This window comes from Sus scrofa, chromosome 14 (genome assembly GCF_054392235.1).
Source record: "Sus scrofa isolate SSC_HxYL_T2T_F1_AM1 chromosome 14, Sscrofa_HxYL_maternal_Yorkshire_Landrace_v2.0, whole genome shotgun sequence".
Classification (NCBI taxonomy): Eukaryota; Metazoa; Chordata; class Mammalia; order Artiodactyla; family Suidae; genus Sus; species Sus scrofa.
The window spans coordinates 41,025,488-41,040,749 of record NC_139396.1 but is presented as its reverse complement, the minus strand read 5'-3'; the positions used below and the strand labels follow the sequence as shown (position 1 = coordinate 41,040,749).

The window sequence follows — 15,262 nt, the reverse complement described above, 5'->3', positions numbered from 1 at the left end:
AAAGCTGAGCTTGAACACCAAGTACCAGTATCGTGAGTTCTTATAAAAAATTTAAGTGTGTCTCCCTTATGAGGTTTTAAAACAACCAGCTGATTTGAGCAGGGCCGCTGGCTGCAAACAGGAGCTGAGGGTTATGAAGGCACAGCCTGTGCCCAGGCTGGGTCTGTGGGGCCCTGGGCATCTGCTCTCTAGCCCCGAGCACCCATGGATGCAAGTGTCTCTAGCTCATTCAGCCTCCCAAGGCACAGCTAGGGAAACAGGTCCACTTGCGAGGCTGACGCCAAACCTATAACCCGAGACTTCCCACCATTGCCCTGTGTCAGTCAGGACCAGGCAGGACAACACTCAGTGATACAACCAAAATCCAGGCTGGCTGCTGCTGTTCCCAGGGCTTCCTCCTCTCCAGGGTGCAGGGCTCTTTAATACCCTGGCCGGCCTCTGCATCCAGGCCTCTAGGGGCTCAGGCTGGGTCTTAAGCCCTGTTACTCTTGGATCTGCCTGGGAATCCTCACAGAGGCCCATCCACAGAAATACCCTGGAGCCCAGGGACCACTGTGCATATTGTCATGGTTACCAACCCTGGCAGGTGTGACATCACTTGCCACTTCCTCCTGACCTGCAGGGGAGGAAGGGGCTGCGGGGATGGTAAAAGGGCCAGGGATGTTCTGTCCCGTCTGCCCGTCAGCCCTGAGGGTTCCAGTCACAGCCACTTCACGACTGCAGGACTGGGGAAAAGCAACATAAAAGAGATGTCTGGACTGCACTCTCTCCAAGGTCTCTTCTAATTTAAGAGCTCTGTGGTCCCATCATGTCACTTGGTACAGAGGGAGTTGGCCTCCCCCAGGTGAAGCATGAGATTTTCACAGCTGTAATCCTCAATGCATATACTGCACGGCCTGGAATAGGAGGAGTGTGGAAACACCAGCCCACAGGCCACCCCAGAAGCCTGGATGTGGGGACTGCCAGATACCCCATCCACCTAGCACCTAAGGAGATGACAGAGTGATTGAGGTGACATGAGGAAAAGCTTGGAAGTATGGGTCTTCCAGATGCAGGCTCTCCCGGAGGTGAAGCACTGTGGGCTGGGAGGATGGCGGGAAAGGCAGCAGAAACCATGCCACTGCTGAGTCGGATGGGGGGAATCACCCCACCCACCCCCAGGTCATTGCCAAGACCGCGCAGAAAGGACATCCCCAACTTCTGGAAAGTCAGGCTCAATTCCCACACCTGGCCAGGAGGTGCAGGGCTCTGCTGACCATCAGGGCCTCTCTGGCCGCAGGTGAAGGGGATTCCCACCTCATGGCCAGAAGGCAAGCACTCCCCCAATGCACCTGCTGCTTCTCGCTCCCGCAGCCTCCCTCCCACCTGGCCTTGGATGAAACACTCCAAACACTCCAGCCAGGTCCCAGGAGCTCAGTGGAGAGTCTCCAGCTGGTGCTCAGAACCTACCGAGATTTCACTTAAAAAGTGTGGCCGGAGTTCCCGTCGTGGCGCAGTGGTTGACGAATCCGACTAGGAACCATGAGGTTGCGGGTTCGATCCCTGCCCTTGCTCAGTGGGTTAACGATCCGGCGTTGCCGTGAGCTGTGGTGTAGGTTGCAGACGCGGCTCAGATCCCGCGTTGCTGTGGCTCTGGCGTAGGCCGGTGGCTACAGCTCCGATTCGACCCCTGGCCTGGGAACCTCCATATGCCGCGGGAGCGGCCCAAGAAACAGCAACAACAACAACAACAAAAGACAAAAAGACAAAAAAAAAAAAAAAAAAAAAAAAGTGTGGCCTTTAAACCCACAGTCCATGAATTAAACTGACATTGAATGATAAACTGCTATGTGCTGGGAAACAAAACTCCCTTATAAAACGGAACATATGCTTGAGGAAAATCCACTTTCCACTCATCACTGTAAGATTTTGCGTGTTATATCACAACAGTTCAAGAGGCCTTTTAAAGACTCTAATGTTTGCTTTTTGCCTTCTGAGTCAAGAGTGCAAAAGCGAATTCACGACTGCTCTGAATCTTTAAGGATGTATATTTCTGTCTTGCCTTAGAAAAACAACACAAGAGGAGATCTGTAAATGACTTGAATAGGAACAACTCAGGGTCTGGCCCCTATATCTCTACTCCTATTTTATGACACCGGATACAACCTGAAAGCCTACCTCCTCTCTCCTCCACCTCTTCTTTCAGCAGCTTGCCCACGGAATTATACCACTTGAACTGGGGTTCAGGGACGCCATAAACACTGCAGTTAATCAAGGCACTGTTCCCTTCCTTGACGATGATATGGTCAGTTCTGGCAATGACCACCGGCGCAGAGCCCACGACCATGTCAGTGCCATTTAAAGTGCTGTTGGCCACACTCCTAGCAGTTGCGAGAGTGGACACTAGGATTAAAAAGGGCACAGAAGGCAGAAAGCACGCAGGCAGACGGCTCTTCACTCCGTCCATCCTCTTTGCTTGCTCCGTAAGGCAACAGGATGCTGGCCAGAGGGACCTTCTATGGGACAGCACGCTGCTCACAGCCTGAGGGGCACACCCACCCTGGGTCCATTGACTTGGCTTTTGATTAAGAACCTGTTAAAAAAAAACAAACAAACACATAAACACATAAATAGTAGCATTCATACTTTACTATTCATGAAATGTTAAGAAACCCAGCTAAAATACACATCTGCGTAATTTTTAAACAGCACACATATCGAGAAGATGTGCCAAATGTTAGGTTGTATTTTTCATGGAAATTGTGTCAATGTACTTTTGTTGTTTTTGCTCCTGAAGCACCAAACTCTTGGCAGGAACGTGTTAACTTTATGTCACATGATGTCAAGGGGCTTGCAGCCGGCCGGGGCTTCTTTCATTCCGCACCACAAGGCCCCCTTCTGCCCCCATTTGTCCTTATCGTGGACACACCCGGGGGGTGCACTTGGGCGCGCCCAGCCTCTCTCTGCCGGTGTCCATGGCCTCCTGCCACTTTAGTGTACACACCTGGGCTCTGCCACTTTGAAGGGCTCCCCCAGAATCAGAATGGCACCCCCCCACACACACAAGGACACCTCCTCCTCTTTCAGACCCTGCCCAGCTCCTCAAAGCCCACAGCATCCAGCTTCCTGTGCTCATGACCCTGACCTCCCACACCATCACTCACTGGATTCCATGGTTTCCATCATCACCTGCCTCCTAGGATGCAGGGGCTGACATGATGGGTGGCTGCATGTCTTCGTCCCAAGATCTAACCTTCACTGACACCCCTCTTCTCCATTGCACCCAGTCATCACACAGCCACACCCGGGACCGACCTTTCTTTTCTCCAAATTCTAAATTCTGAAGTTCCAGTCATTCCGAGCTTCTCAGTAACCATCTTTCATCGCACCCCACCTTCGCCCTCTCCTCCTGGGCACAGGTGCGTCCCTCCTTCCACGGCTGACATGATCTGGGGCCTGCCGGGCAGCCCTGGGCAGCCTTGCCAGGGTGCTCTGCCAGGAACTCGGACACGAGGTCCCCAAACCCAACTGGCTTTACCTGCTGATCGTGCTGTGTTTCCAGATCCCTGCCTGCAGGTCTGGGCAGCGCTGTCTATGCCGGAAGGTGGGAACAAACCTCAGTCAACCCTACCTCTGCCCTCATCCCTCTGAATGTCAGTAACTACACGCTGTTGACCCCACCTCTTAAACAGCGCTCCACTGTCCCCTATATCTGTGTGCTCTGCGCGAGCTTCCCTCTCTCCTTGCCAGCAACGGCGAGGATGGTCCTGCAGGATCCGCCACCTTCAGCCTTCCTGGGTCCCAGGCCGACCCCATAACCACTTCTTAACTTGGCAACCTCCATGTCCCGGCCCCGCTACGTCATAGAATCTGAATTCCTTACACCTTCTATTCACTCAAAATCAGTACTGAACATCTACTGCAGGCAGACCTCATTCCAGGTCCAAGAGATATGAGCAGACAGGACAGGTCTCTCCTGCGGAGAATACATCCTTGCAGGAAAAGCAGACGAGGAGTCCCACATACATGAGAACCTCAGCTAATGACAAGGGCTTCGAAAAACACACTGTGATGCACCTGAAAGCTGAGTCATGCAATCTGAGAGAATGTCACTGAGGAGGTGGCCCAGAGCTGCACCTTTTTTTGGGAATCAGCCACACTGAGAGATGTAGAAGAGCATTCTAGGAAGAGCGAGTGACAAAGGCTAACAGGTGCTGTGAGGTGGGCCAGAGACCAGACGGCCAGACCATGGAGCTCAGAGGACAGAGTCAGGAACCTGGGTTTTCTCGGATGATCACGGAAGCACCTTGAGAGGATAGGCTATATCTTTGAAAGTCAACTTCCTGGTGGTATAATTTATACATTTAAAAAGTGTCCATTTTAACGCTGCATGTTAATGGGCTTCGACAGATTTACACACCCCTGTCACCACCACAACAAATGAGGCAGAGAATGTTGTCAGCACGGCCAAACGCTCCCATGTCCCTTTCTGGTTCTGGCTTTTCTAGGAACCCATTCTGGTCCATGAGGTAAAGGACTGAGGCTCATTTCTCATGCAGCTGTTCCAGGCCGTCTGCAGAAAACATTGTCCTTTCGTCTGTGAATGATCCTGCCCTCTTGGCAAAACAATGAGTCTATTTCTAAACCCTTCCTTCTGCTCCACTCGTGTCGAGGCTAGTCCTGAGCCCAATGCCATCCTGACTGTCCTGTCTTTTGCATTTTCTTTGTATCTGCAGTGTCTTCAAGTGTCCCTGACACTTAGATGCCCAGTGAGTTGCTGAATGAATGAATGTCTCTCCAAAAGAAGAGAGCAGACACTATACTTCCAGTTCTGTGAACAGTGACACTGCAGAGGTACGAAAGGTGATAAACTGGCTGCAGATTTCTTCATCAGGAAAGATGTGCGTCTTGTTGGTGCCACGTAGCCTTGCATGCTCCCCATGAGGCCCCGGGGCAGCCCACTGGGCTCTCCAGCAGGGTCATGGGGTTGTGGGTCCGAGGAGACAGCACAGGCAGTGACACCTGCCACGACTCTGGAAATAGTTTTCTGTCCTTGGCTCATCTTGGGGGTCTCCTTTCAGCAGGAAGTTAGAAAGCTGACCTGTGCCCACAGTGCCATTAGGAGCATGGTCTCAGGTTTTGGGAAGACTGGGCAGGATCCTGTGTCTACCCATCCTGGAGGCCTGACTGTTTCTGCACCAGTTCTTACCAAGTAAGGACTTTACAGGGATTCATGATCGAATGTACATAAAACACTTAACTATTGCCCAGCTTGATAAATAAGAGTTCCTATCACTGTATAAAGCATCCTTTACTGAAATTATGCTTCTTGAGTTTGTTTGTTTACTGTCTTTTTAGGGCTGTACCTGCAGCATATAGATGTTCCCAGTCTAGGGGCTGAATTGGAGCTGTAGCTGCTGGCTTACACCACAGCCACAACAACACAGGATCCAAGCCACGTCTGTGACCTACACCACAGCTCAAGGCAATACCAGATCCTTAACCCACTGAGGAAGGCCAGGGATTGAACCCGCATCCTCATGGATACTAGTTGGGGTCATTGGATACTAGCTGGGTTCCTGCTGAGCCACGACTCCTGAGTTAGGAATATTCCTATTCTAAGTTACATTGCACCTTGTTTGGGGGGTTGCTGCCTACATTATGACCAGCATCCCACCTCAGAAGTCATGACAAACGGCTTTCAGCACTGGGTCCTTTGGCGGAATTCAGGTCTGAGACGGGAGCTGCCCCTCCAGTGGCCTTGGGAGCTGTTCCTGGGTCAGTCTCACTCCCTGGTGTGAGCTGGGGACAGAGGCCGACCAGGACCTTAGGGAAAATCAGAAACAAGTTGCAGTGGGAGGAGGCTCTAATAAACATGGGCAGTACATATACTGGGACTTTTTTCTCCACCTTTGGGGAGAATGTAGCAAACGGGAGATCACACTGAGATTCAAGGTGCATAAATCAAGAGCTGCTTTCAAACAAAGGCTGGCCTCAGGGGTTTTCTGCATCCCAACATGCTGTGCCAGACAGGACAAAGGGAAGGGGAGGCCATTCTATCATATTTTCATAACATCAGCTGGTGTCCTGGGCTAGAGACGTAGCAACTGTTCTGCAACTGCATCGAGTTCCCTTAGCAACCTGACAGGTTAGAGGCAGAGGCTTCCTTACCTGTGAGGCAGGCCAGCTGCAAACCTATCCCACTCTCCCCCCTTTCCTTGCTGAAAAGTGACTAAGGCACTTAGGAAACAGAATGAGTAATTTATGGGCTGTTTGCATCTGAGTGCTTTCACTCTAAAAAGCTCAGTGAACATTTATTTTTGAAAAGAAAGCATTTAATGAACACTAGTGAATTAACAGTCTTTAGCAAGAATTCACCATATCTCATGTTATACCCTTTCAGTTTACATCTTCAAAGGAGTATTTATTATGTACTGGGCACACTGCCAGGGGTGGGGGTGGAGCTGGGAGCACTACAGACCCTACCAGCCACAGGCCATGTCCACTAAGCCCTGGGGAGAGAGACAGGTCAGTTTGGCGTGCCTGGAAGGTGCTGGGAGTGGACGGGGGGGCGGGGGGGTGCTGGTGACACTGAGAGCTTGCCTTTGCTGCCAGCCCACCCTGCATCCAGTCCAACTCCAGCCCCTGCTCCCTTCCCCCACAGAAGTCCGCAAAGCCACAGATCCCAGCCCTTCTCATCTTCCCCCAGCCCAGACAGCCTGTGCAGACCCCTGACACACACATTTCCCCTGGGCTGGGAAGTGTCTTCTCAACTACAGGGAGTGCGTGGAGGGTGAGACCCCGGTTCGTTGGCTTCACCTGTAGCCACATGGAGGGGGATCCAGGGGTGGCTGCTCCCGAGGAACTGAGGAACCTTCAGGGAGTCCTCAGAAGGATGGAAAGATGTCACACCCCTTTGGACACTGCGGAGATGTCCCGCAAATGTACTGTGCTCAGCTTGTTGGACTTTGCAGACGGCATCGTGGAAAGTTCAGCTAATAATGGTGTCACGTTGGGAAAGACATTTCAGCCTCGGAAGAATAAACCACAAGGACTGTAATCCCATGGCTTAAAATTCAGTCCTTCAAAATACAACAGCAAAGGCCGCAGAATCCCACACTGGGGCTTAACCATGGCCACAATGGGCAAATTGTTAAGGTTCACGTGTTTAGTCAGGGCCTTTGGGAACACTTTCACAGAATACTTGAATTTTTTTTTTTTAATAAATGAAAAAAAGGAGACAATACTCAGCAAACGTCAAATGTCCTTTTTTTAACTTGACCCCTTCCCTACATCCCAACAATTGCCTTTTATCTCAAAGTATCTCAATGCAATGCTTTGTGGAGTCTTATTTGCTATCACTTCACCTATAATAAATAAATAATAAAACATGACTACAGACATAGACCGTGAATTTCTGGAGTTGGGAGGAAAAGGGCCTCTTGTTTGAGGGTGTTTTGAACTAAATGAATGTACACGATTGTTTTTTTTCTTGGCAGGGTTCATGCTGGCATTTCCCCATCAACTGTGATATAATTTTATAATTACACAACAGGGTTTTGTCACAACGGCAACTGAAAGATACCACTATTTTTCAATTGTGCATAAACAATGCCACAGGCAGAGAGGCCACCTTTTACATTAAGACACATTCTCAAGAGGTCCCTACAACCAAGGCAATCCCGTGGGATGGAGAGGCTCTGATGAACTCCTCACTCCATCGGTGCTAAGTTTCTAGTAGCATCCGAAGCCATTCTAGTCATGGGCTTCTTTCTGCAACTTCCTTTCCCATGTATCACTGTCAATGAAAAATACCCACACTAGCCTTTTCAGAAAACATAGTTTAAGTATGATTGTCTTTTGCAATTTTAAAGAAAAATTACAGCAGAATTCTCATCAGCCCATTCTTTCTTCCTTGAGTTCTATGGTGGTGTCTGATCACAGGCTGCAAGAATCCAGGGGCACAGATCAAGAGCTGTCTGGACCAAGCGTGTTTGGGCTGTGATGAGGCAGCCCAGGACCAAGTCATTTAAACTCTAAATCAGCTATGTTTTGCCTCAACATCCAGAGTCATGTTACAGAAAAAGATTCACACAGTCCTTCTTTTTCTGCCCTGAACGTGTTCTAGAATGTCTGTGTAGGGATCCCCAGTGCCCTAATCACACAAACGGAATCCATGACTCCTGGTAGATGCAATCATGACATCAGAGGATGAAGAGCATCCTGTGCAGGTGACTTTTAGAAGCACCTGGACAGATCAATCCAGATCGGTGCGTGTTAACCAGATTCCTCGGCCTGCACACTGCTGGGGTGCGGAGGAACAGGTGACAGTCCTCACCCCTGCCATCGAGAATCAAGCAGGAGGACAAAGCAAATTGACAATTATAGGACAGTGTGACACTGTCCCAGCAGAGAGGGGTCAAGGTCCACTGTAGGGGAGGACTGGGGACCCGAGGGGTGTAGGGTTCAGAGGAACTATCTATAGGACCCTGTGGTTTAATTACAAAGGAGTTCACCAAGGGGACCAGGGGCCAGACACTGATCCCAAACAAGGAAAGAATGACAGTAGGGAAATGAACATGTAATACACAGGTAGGGACAGGCACAGGAAGCGGGGATGGAAAGGCAGGCGGCCTGTGACACCAAGAATGGGATGTGCTCATAGGTAAGGAGGGAACAATAGGTGACACCAAGGATGGGGTGTGCTCACAGGTAAGGACGAGATGGCAGGTGACACCAAGGATGTGGTGGGCTCCCAGGTAAGGGGGGGATGCCTCACTCTCCTGCTCCTGGCTGCTAGGAGGTCTTGTGAGGACAAACAGCAGTGATGCTTCAGTTTATGTGCTGTCATGCACTGAAAGCAGAGCAGCACGAACTTGGGCTGTCCACTGCACGCTGTGACCCCAAGAAAGGAAGGTGGCCTGGTGGTCTTAGGTGGAAGAGCAAGTGCACCCTGCCTTGCGACTGGGAGTGACCCCCAGCCAAGGCTGGCAAGCTCAGCTGACAATTCAGAAGGAGCTGGAACAAAAGGCTTCGCTCCCACTCCATCCGCTGTGCTACTGTGAAGACCTCTACGCAATTGTATGCTTTATGTTTCTGATACACAGAAGGCACCTACTTTCCATAACGGATCTGTTTTAAATTACAGTTTTTTCCAAACCTAAAAATGAACAATAGGCCTGGTGATGCTGTCTCTGTGATACTTTATCTTTGATGGAGAATCTTGTTAAGAAACCTTTCTTGGATCTTCATCACATTTTTTCCACATGGTGTGTTTTTCTGATTACAAGTAAGAATCATATAAAATAAAGTTCTCATAAATAAAGAAAAGGAGGACGAAAAAAAAATTGGATTAATGGTTTCCCTACAGACATAATGGTTATCACCGGGCAAGATAAAGACAGGTCTACTGTATTCACACAAGAGGAATGTTAGATCTGGAAACAGCTGGGGATCCTTTCTTAAAGGTTTTTTAAAACCTATATGAGATGAGAAAGGGAGACTAAAGGTATGCAATTACCTAGGGTCACACAATTTAGTGGCTTCGAGCCAGGACCAAAAGCTCATGCCCCCACCAGGCCTGATATCACATTAAAATGTCTTGGTTCCGGGAAGGCAGTTTTCTTTGTTCTGGCAGTTGAGGCGTGTGATGAGGGCCATTCTAATCACAGGCATGTCTTTTGGAAGAGTTTATTGATGTTTTAGCCTGTATTTAAAGTCTCTAAATTCTCATTCTAAATGAATAAGCTAAAACAGTTTGGGGCCCAATGAATATAAACCCTTAATTGATCAGAGAGCTATTTCCTAGAAATCTGATGGTCTAGAAAATGATCCAGTCCTGAGATCTGAATACAATCCCCAGGACAGACACACTGGGGATGGTGCCTCTGTGTTAACAGAACCGGTTCCCAAGACACATCACAGTGCAGGTAAGAGGTTAGGATGCTGCTGGCATTTTCCTCTCACCTATGATACCATGATTACCAGATTCTACACTGGACCTAAAGTGGGTCCAGAAGCACCTTGAGCCGTTTCTTTCTCTGCCTGTCTCTACCACTGGATATTGTTTCCCAGATCTCCCCTCACTTAAAACAAAACAAAACAAAACAAAACCACCTGTCCTTTCAAAACATTCTCCCTATTCTTTGGGGGTATATATATAGGGAGATCTGAATTTTCATTCTAGTGCAATTATTTCTCTTAGTGACTAACCTAGAACTTCAATTCTTCAGCCAACCTTCAATTCTTGCTTTCATTTCATCACAAGCCCATTTTCTGAGATGCTCTTGATATATTTCTTGCACAAGTGCCTCCACCCAGAGTGAAGCCAGACAGGAGCTGGTGGGCATCTGGGATCCTGGACAGGCCACAGGCTGGAACTCTCTTCCAGCCTGGAGAAGTGGTGAGGAATCCTATGCCAGGGGGATGTTTTATGGCTTAGCCAGTGCTCTGCCTGGATGGAGGGACAAATGCATCTGCTCGCCACCCGAAGACGGCACAAATCAGAGAGCAACACTCTAAACCTGCTTCCTAAGTGTGATGTTTAGGCCCGAAGTGACTGTGAGTTTAGGGTTCTTGAGGATTCTAGCACACACTGGGAACACGCAAGGCCGCAACAGTGAATTCACCTTTTTCAACACCCCCTGCCTGTACACAGACTGCCTCCCGTTGGGTGAAGGTGATGTGCTGTGTGGGTGGGGCCCTTTGCCACAGACACCATCTCTAAAGGATGGTGGGTCATTTCTCCTCCAAACCCACCACTCAGGACCACAATAAGCAGGGGAGGGAACAGGCTGGGAGGAAGAAATGGCAAGGGGTGGAGTGGGGAGGGGTCTGTGTTCAGATGGAGGCCCCCCTGCAGGAGACCCCTGGGGCAGAGCACCTGGGACTCTGTGACCTGAAGATGATAAGGAAGCAGCCTGTGTGCCACACAGCACATGGGGACTTGCCCTCTTCCAGGAATGCAACTTTCCATGTGTTCCCTCTACCCTGGACAGTGGGACACAAGCTCCCAAAGCCTTTGGACCCCCATCCACAGCCACCAGACATCTCCTCACAACATGGGGGTGGGGTTCAACTCAGGTCCCTGGTGATGCCTTTAGATTCAGGGAGGATGGGCTGGCTCAGGGGCGCTCCTCCTGGCTGTGGGGCAGGGGGTAGGCCTCTCCTTCACCCCTTTCCCACCCCAGCAGATCAGCGTGATAACTGAGGCTTGCTGCTCAGATGGACGGCGGTGATGATCCTGGTGCCCTGGCTTGACCAGCCCTTGTCTTCAGACCAAGGGCCACCGTGTTGTCAGCCCTAGCTGTGCCCTTCCAGGCCAGGCCATCTCCACCCCACTCGGTCATTCATGACAGAGGCCTTGCACCTGCCCTTGCAATCTGGGGGTATCATTTTTACCCTGGCTATTCTGTGACCATACAAATTCTCCATATAAATCCCATGTGAACTATAAAAAAGTGCACTCAGCGCGCAAATCCTTGCCATCCTGGGCACCAGACCTGTGTTACTTATTTCTGTAAATGACTGGTTAACAGTCTGTGCATGGGGAAACCTCAGAAAAAACACTGAGAACAATTAAAATAATGAAGTTAAGTTCATTAAAGTTAGCACAGTGCACATTTCCAGGGGCTCCTCATTAAAGAGTGGAGGCCAGAGGCCCGTCTCCTGGCTGCTACAATGCCTGGTGCCTGGGTGCCTCCAAGCCTTGATTTGTGACTATTCTGCCCCTGTTCACTTACTGCCAGCATGCGGGCTCTGCAAACCCTGGAAGGTGCCAGGTACACGGGAACCCGCCCATGCACATGCCACTCCTTACTGCTGGAAGAGCCCCTGGATGTCAGCAAGGCTCCCGCACACCCCTGATGTGACTCTCTAATGTCACCTTGCCAGTACCTTCCCCCTCCCTCTCCCCCCCTTCTTTCCCTTCAGAGCATTACCACTGTGGATGTGTGGGCCCGGGTCTGCTCAAGACATACACTCTGGGGCTGGGCTTCTGTCCCCAATGAGGACCTCACCCTGCTCAGGGCCAGCACCTGGCCACCTGCTGGGGGACTTACATCACCCTGTGCCCTTTCTTTGGACAGATGGCTGACTGGCTGGGCACCCACAAGGGCAGCATTTCCTACAGATCCCACCTGCATCTCAGGGATTCTAGGTAACTATGTCCAGTCTTCACCACAAAACTAACTTTAGAGCACACATACCCAGGTTCCCTCAGAGTTCAGACTTCACAGTGTGACCTTCCCTCGCAGGAGATGTGGGGCGAGGCTGAGGGCATGATCAGGGCTGTGGGACCCGGGCCTGCGGGGAGAGTAAGGTTTACGGGACCCTGTTCTGTGTTTGAGACTTACATTCCTGTGACTGCTGAAATGGAATTTAATCCATGTTTCACAGCCTTAAAACCACCTCTCACCCCTTGCCTTCCTGTCCGATTAAGGCCATTCAGCATCACCACAGAAGGGGTACACTGGGGTTTCTTCTTTCATAAGAATAAAATCTCATCTATCAGAGAGAACACACTCAGGAACTGCAGAGTAGTTAAAAAGCTTTTCTTCCCTCCTCCTTTCCAGCCCATGATCACAAAGTGGAATTGTAAAGAGAATGTTTCTCTGAATTACACGCGTGTTCTTAATAGACTCTCCCCAAGAACCGGGTCTTAGGGAAAACAGATCAGAAAAGTTCCTGTAATTTAGACTTGATTTAATTCTTATTAGCAGCGTGACAATGATGCCCCTCATATTCACCTACCACTTATGGTTTACACTCACATCCCATCCAAGCCTTGCCACAACCCTATGACGTGGGGCAGGACTACGTGGATCCATCTACACTGATGGTGAAAGAGGCAGAGGCCAAGCTGCCAAGGCACCATGGAGGTCCCTCTGGAACAGCATCACCCCAGGGCCCCTGTCACCTGTCCAGGAATGGTGCCTGGGAGTGGACACTACAGCCGGACAAACTGGCTAAATGCCAACATCCAAACTGCCATAACTTTTACTTTGATAACTTAAAAATACTGTGACTACTTGTTACCTAAAAATTTATTTTTTAAAAATTGTGTACATAGCACAACACTTTTTGAAGTTTGGTTAGACCTGGATAATCCGCCAGCTGACTTTAATGCACATATCCTAAGGTCAACATTCCCCCAAAGTTAAGTGTGTTTCAGTGGGACACTATGGAAAATTATCTCAACTACACAGAAACACCAGAAGAAAGTTGAAAATACAGATTCAGTGGTTTCCACACAGCATCTCTGCAGGAAGCTTTGCTTTTCTCTCAGCTCTGACGGGAGAGGCCATGCTAGGCTGAACACTCTCCCTGGGTGTCCTCAACGATTTCTTAGCTGGGCAGATTCATCTGAGCGATAAAAACAATTAGGACTCAAGTCACCTCAATTAAGCTGAACCCAAAGTATTTAAGAGGCCACTATTATCAGTTTAGTAGTACCAATTGCTGTGGGGCTTAAATATTTTTTTTTTTTACCTTAAAGGCACTTATCATCTTGTTGATAACTGGGTAAAAGGCACAGAAATTCAGAGGGCCAGCTGGGAAGGCCCAAAGTTCCCTGGAGTCAGCCAAGTCCTGAAGGGTGAGTAAAGGAGACAGTTTCCCTAGCAGGAGTAATGACTTCGTTTAGTGGGGGGGGGGGGGGGAAGAGGATAAACACAGCCCACCAGTTAAACATAAAAATCTACATCATGCCCTGTTTTATCAAGGACTTGTGCAGGGGATGTCCTGTGCTCATCTCGAGAAGGCTGGTCTGTCCCGGCTCGCCTCCAAAGTTCTCCTTAGTAAAGGGGCCTTGAGGGCTTCTAAGGATGAAGAGGGTTTTGGGACTGAGATCTGTTAGAGCGAAGAAGGGGAGATGCCCAAACCCAGGGGAAGGGGTGGAGCACCCGACAGAGGCAGGAGAGAATCGGGTCTGCTGAGGGTCCTGGGGTCAGACGCACAGGGAGAATGCAGAGGGTCAGGAATACTCAGGTGTCTTCTGGAAATTAATTCCAAGTTCCTCAAAAGTGTTTCAGAATAGAGAAAACCAGGTTACCTTGGGAAGTTTAACAAGAGCTAGGCTCACTCAGAGACCAGGCCATCCAGGGCTGTCCAAACCCTGAGGACAAAATTTTCCCCTGCCACCCTCTGCACTCTGGTAAGGGCAAGGCAGCCCAGCCCTGGCTTTACTGAGAAGCAGAAATGTACAAAATGAAGCTGACTATGGCATCTGAGATGCTGGAAGTTTAAGCCATCCCACTGCCAACCTGGGGTGTGAAGACCCAGAAAGAGGACCTGGTTGAAGCCTGGAGCCAAACACTAGTGCCATTTTCACTCCAATAAATACCTTCTCCTGCAAGGATCAGAGAAAGTCGGCTCTTCACCTTTAAGAAAGCACATGCACCTTTCCAAACCCTTTAGAGGGGACCCTGGCTTCTGGGGGGAAAAGGAGCTAGATGGCCAACTTGCAGTGGTCCCCACTGCCACAAATATCACAGGGCTCTGGAGTTCCCTTCATGGCTCAGTGGTTAATGAACCCAACTAGGATCCATGAGGATATGGGTTTGATCCCTGGCCTTGCTCAGTGGGTTAAGGATCTGGCATTGCCATGAGCTATGGTGTAGGTTGCAGAAGTGGCTCGGATCCTGCATTGCTGTGGCTGTGGTGTAGGCCAGTGGTTATAGCTCCAATTCGACCCCTAGCCTGGGAACTTTCATATGCTGTGGGTGTGGCCCTAAAAGAAAAGAGAAAAAAAAAAAATCACAGGGCTCTCAGTGCTAGTTTCAGGAGGGTACAAAAAGGTGCAGACGAGGGAACAGACACATCCCATCCTGTCTAGGACATGTACTGCTTCAGCAAACCCCAGCCTGCCACCTCCAGCGCTGACAATGGGTAATTATTCCAACCCACTGATTGTTTTAAGGAGCAAAGTCTTCCCCTACACTCTCCCTTGAACCCTCAGCCAGCTCAGATTCTCACTAGAAGGAAAGGGTTGGGGTAATTTTAAATATCTGCTTAGCAAGCTCCCTCTTTCCCACTGATGACAGTCAAAATCGGCCCAGCCGCTAAAAGAGTTACCTTCTAAATCCAGAACTAGGAGGTCTACCCACACTGATTTCCTTTCAGTCTCATTGGCAAGCCCCAAATGCTTCTGTCCGGAAACTGGACAACCACCAGGGAATTAATCCCCTCTTTCTTCCTTCCATGCTTTTCTTACAAAGTCTGCGCCTTTGGATGCAATTCCCACTGTGGCCCTGAGTCTGGGCTTTTCCGTGGCAAAGTCTCTTGC

The 15,262-nt window shown here is 49.8% G+C and overlaps 1 protein-coding gene across 16 annotated transcripts in view; it reads right to left on the bottom strand.

The window, feature by feature from the left end:
• Nucleotides 1-15,262, bottom strand: part of MFAP3L (microfibril associated protein 3 like) — a 190,748-nt gene that overhangs the window by 169,002 nt on the left and 6,484 nt on the right. For 12 of the 16 annotated variants that reach the window (XR_014826567.1, XR_014826564.1, XR_014826568.1 and 9 more), the window contains exon 2: nucleotides 2,158-2,572. Coding sequence is in view for 7 of the 16 variants with exons in the window: in XM_084994799.1 (XP_084850925.1) it covers nucleotides 2,158-2,446 (289 nt within the window). In the remaining 9 variants the exon portion in view is untranslated. Of the gene's footprint in view, nucleotides 1-2,157; nucleotides 2,573-5,656; nucleotides 5,806-15,262 lie in introns of all 16 variants that reach the window. The other 4 variants (XR_014826563.1, XM_084994796.1, XM_084994798.1 and 1 more) reach the window with 1 other exon arrangement.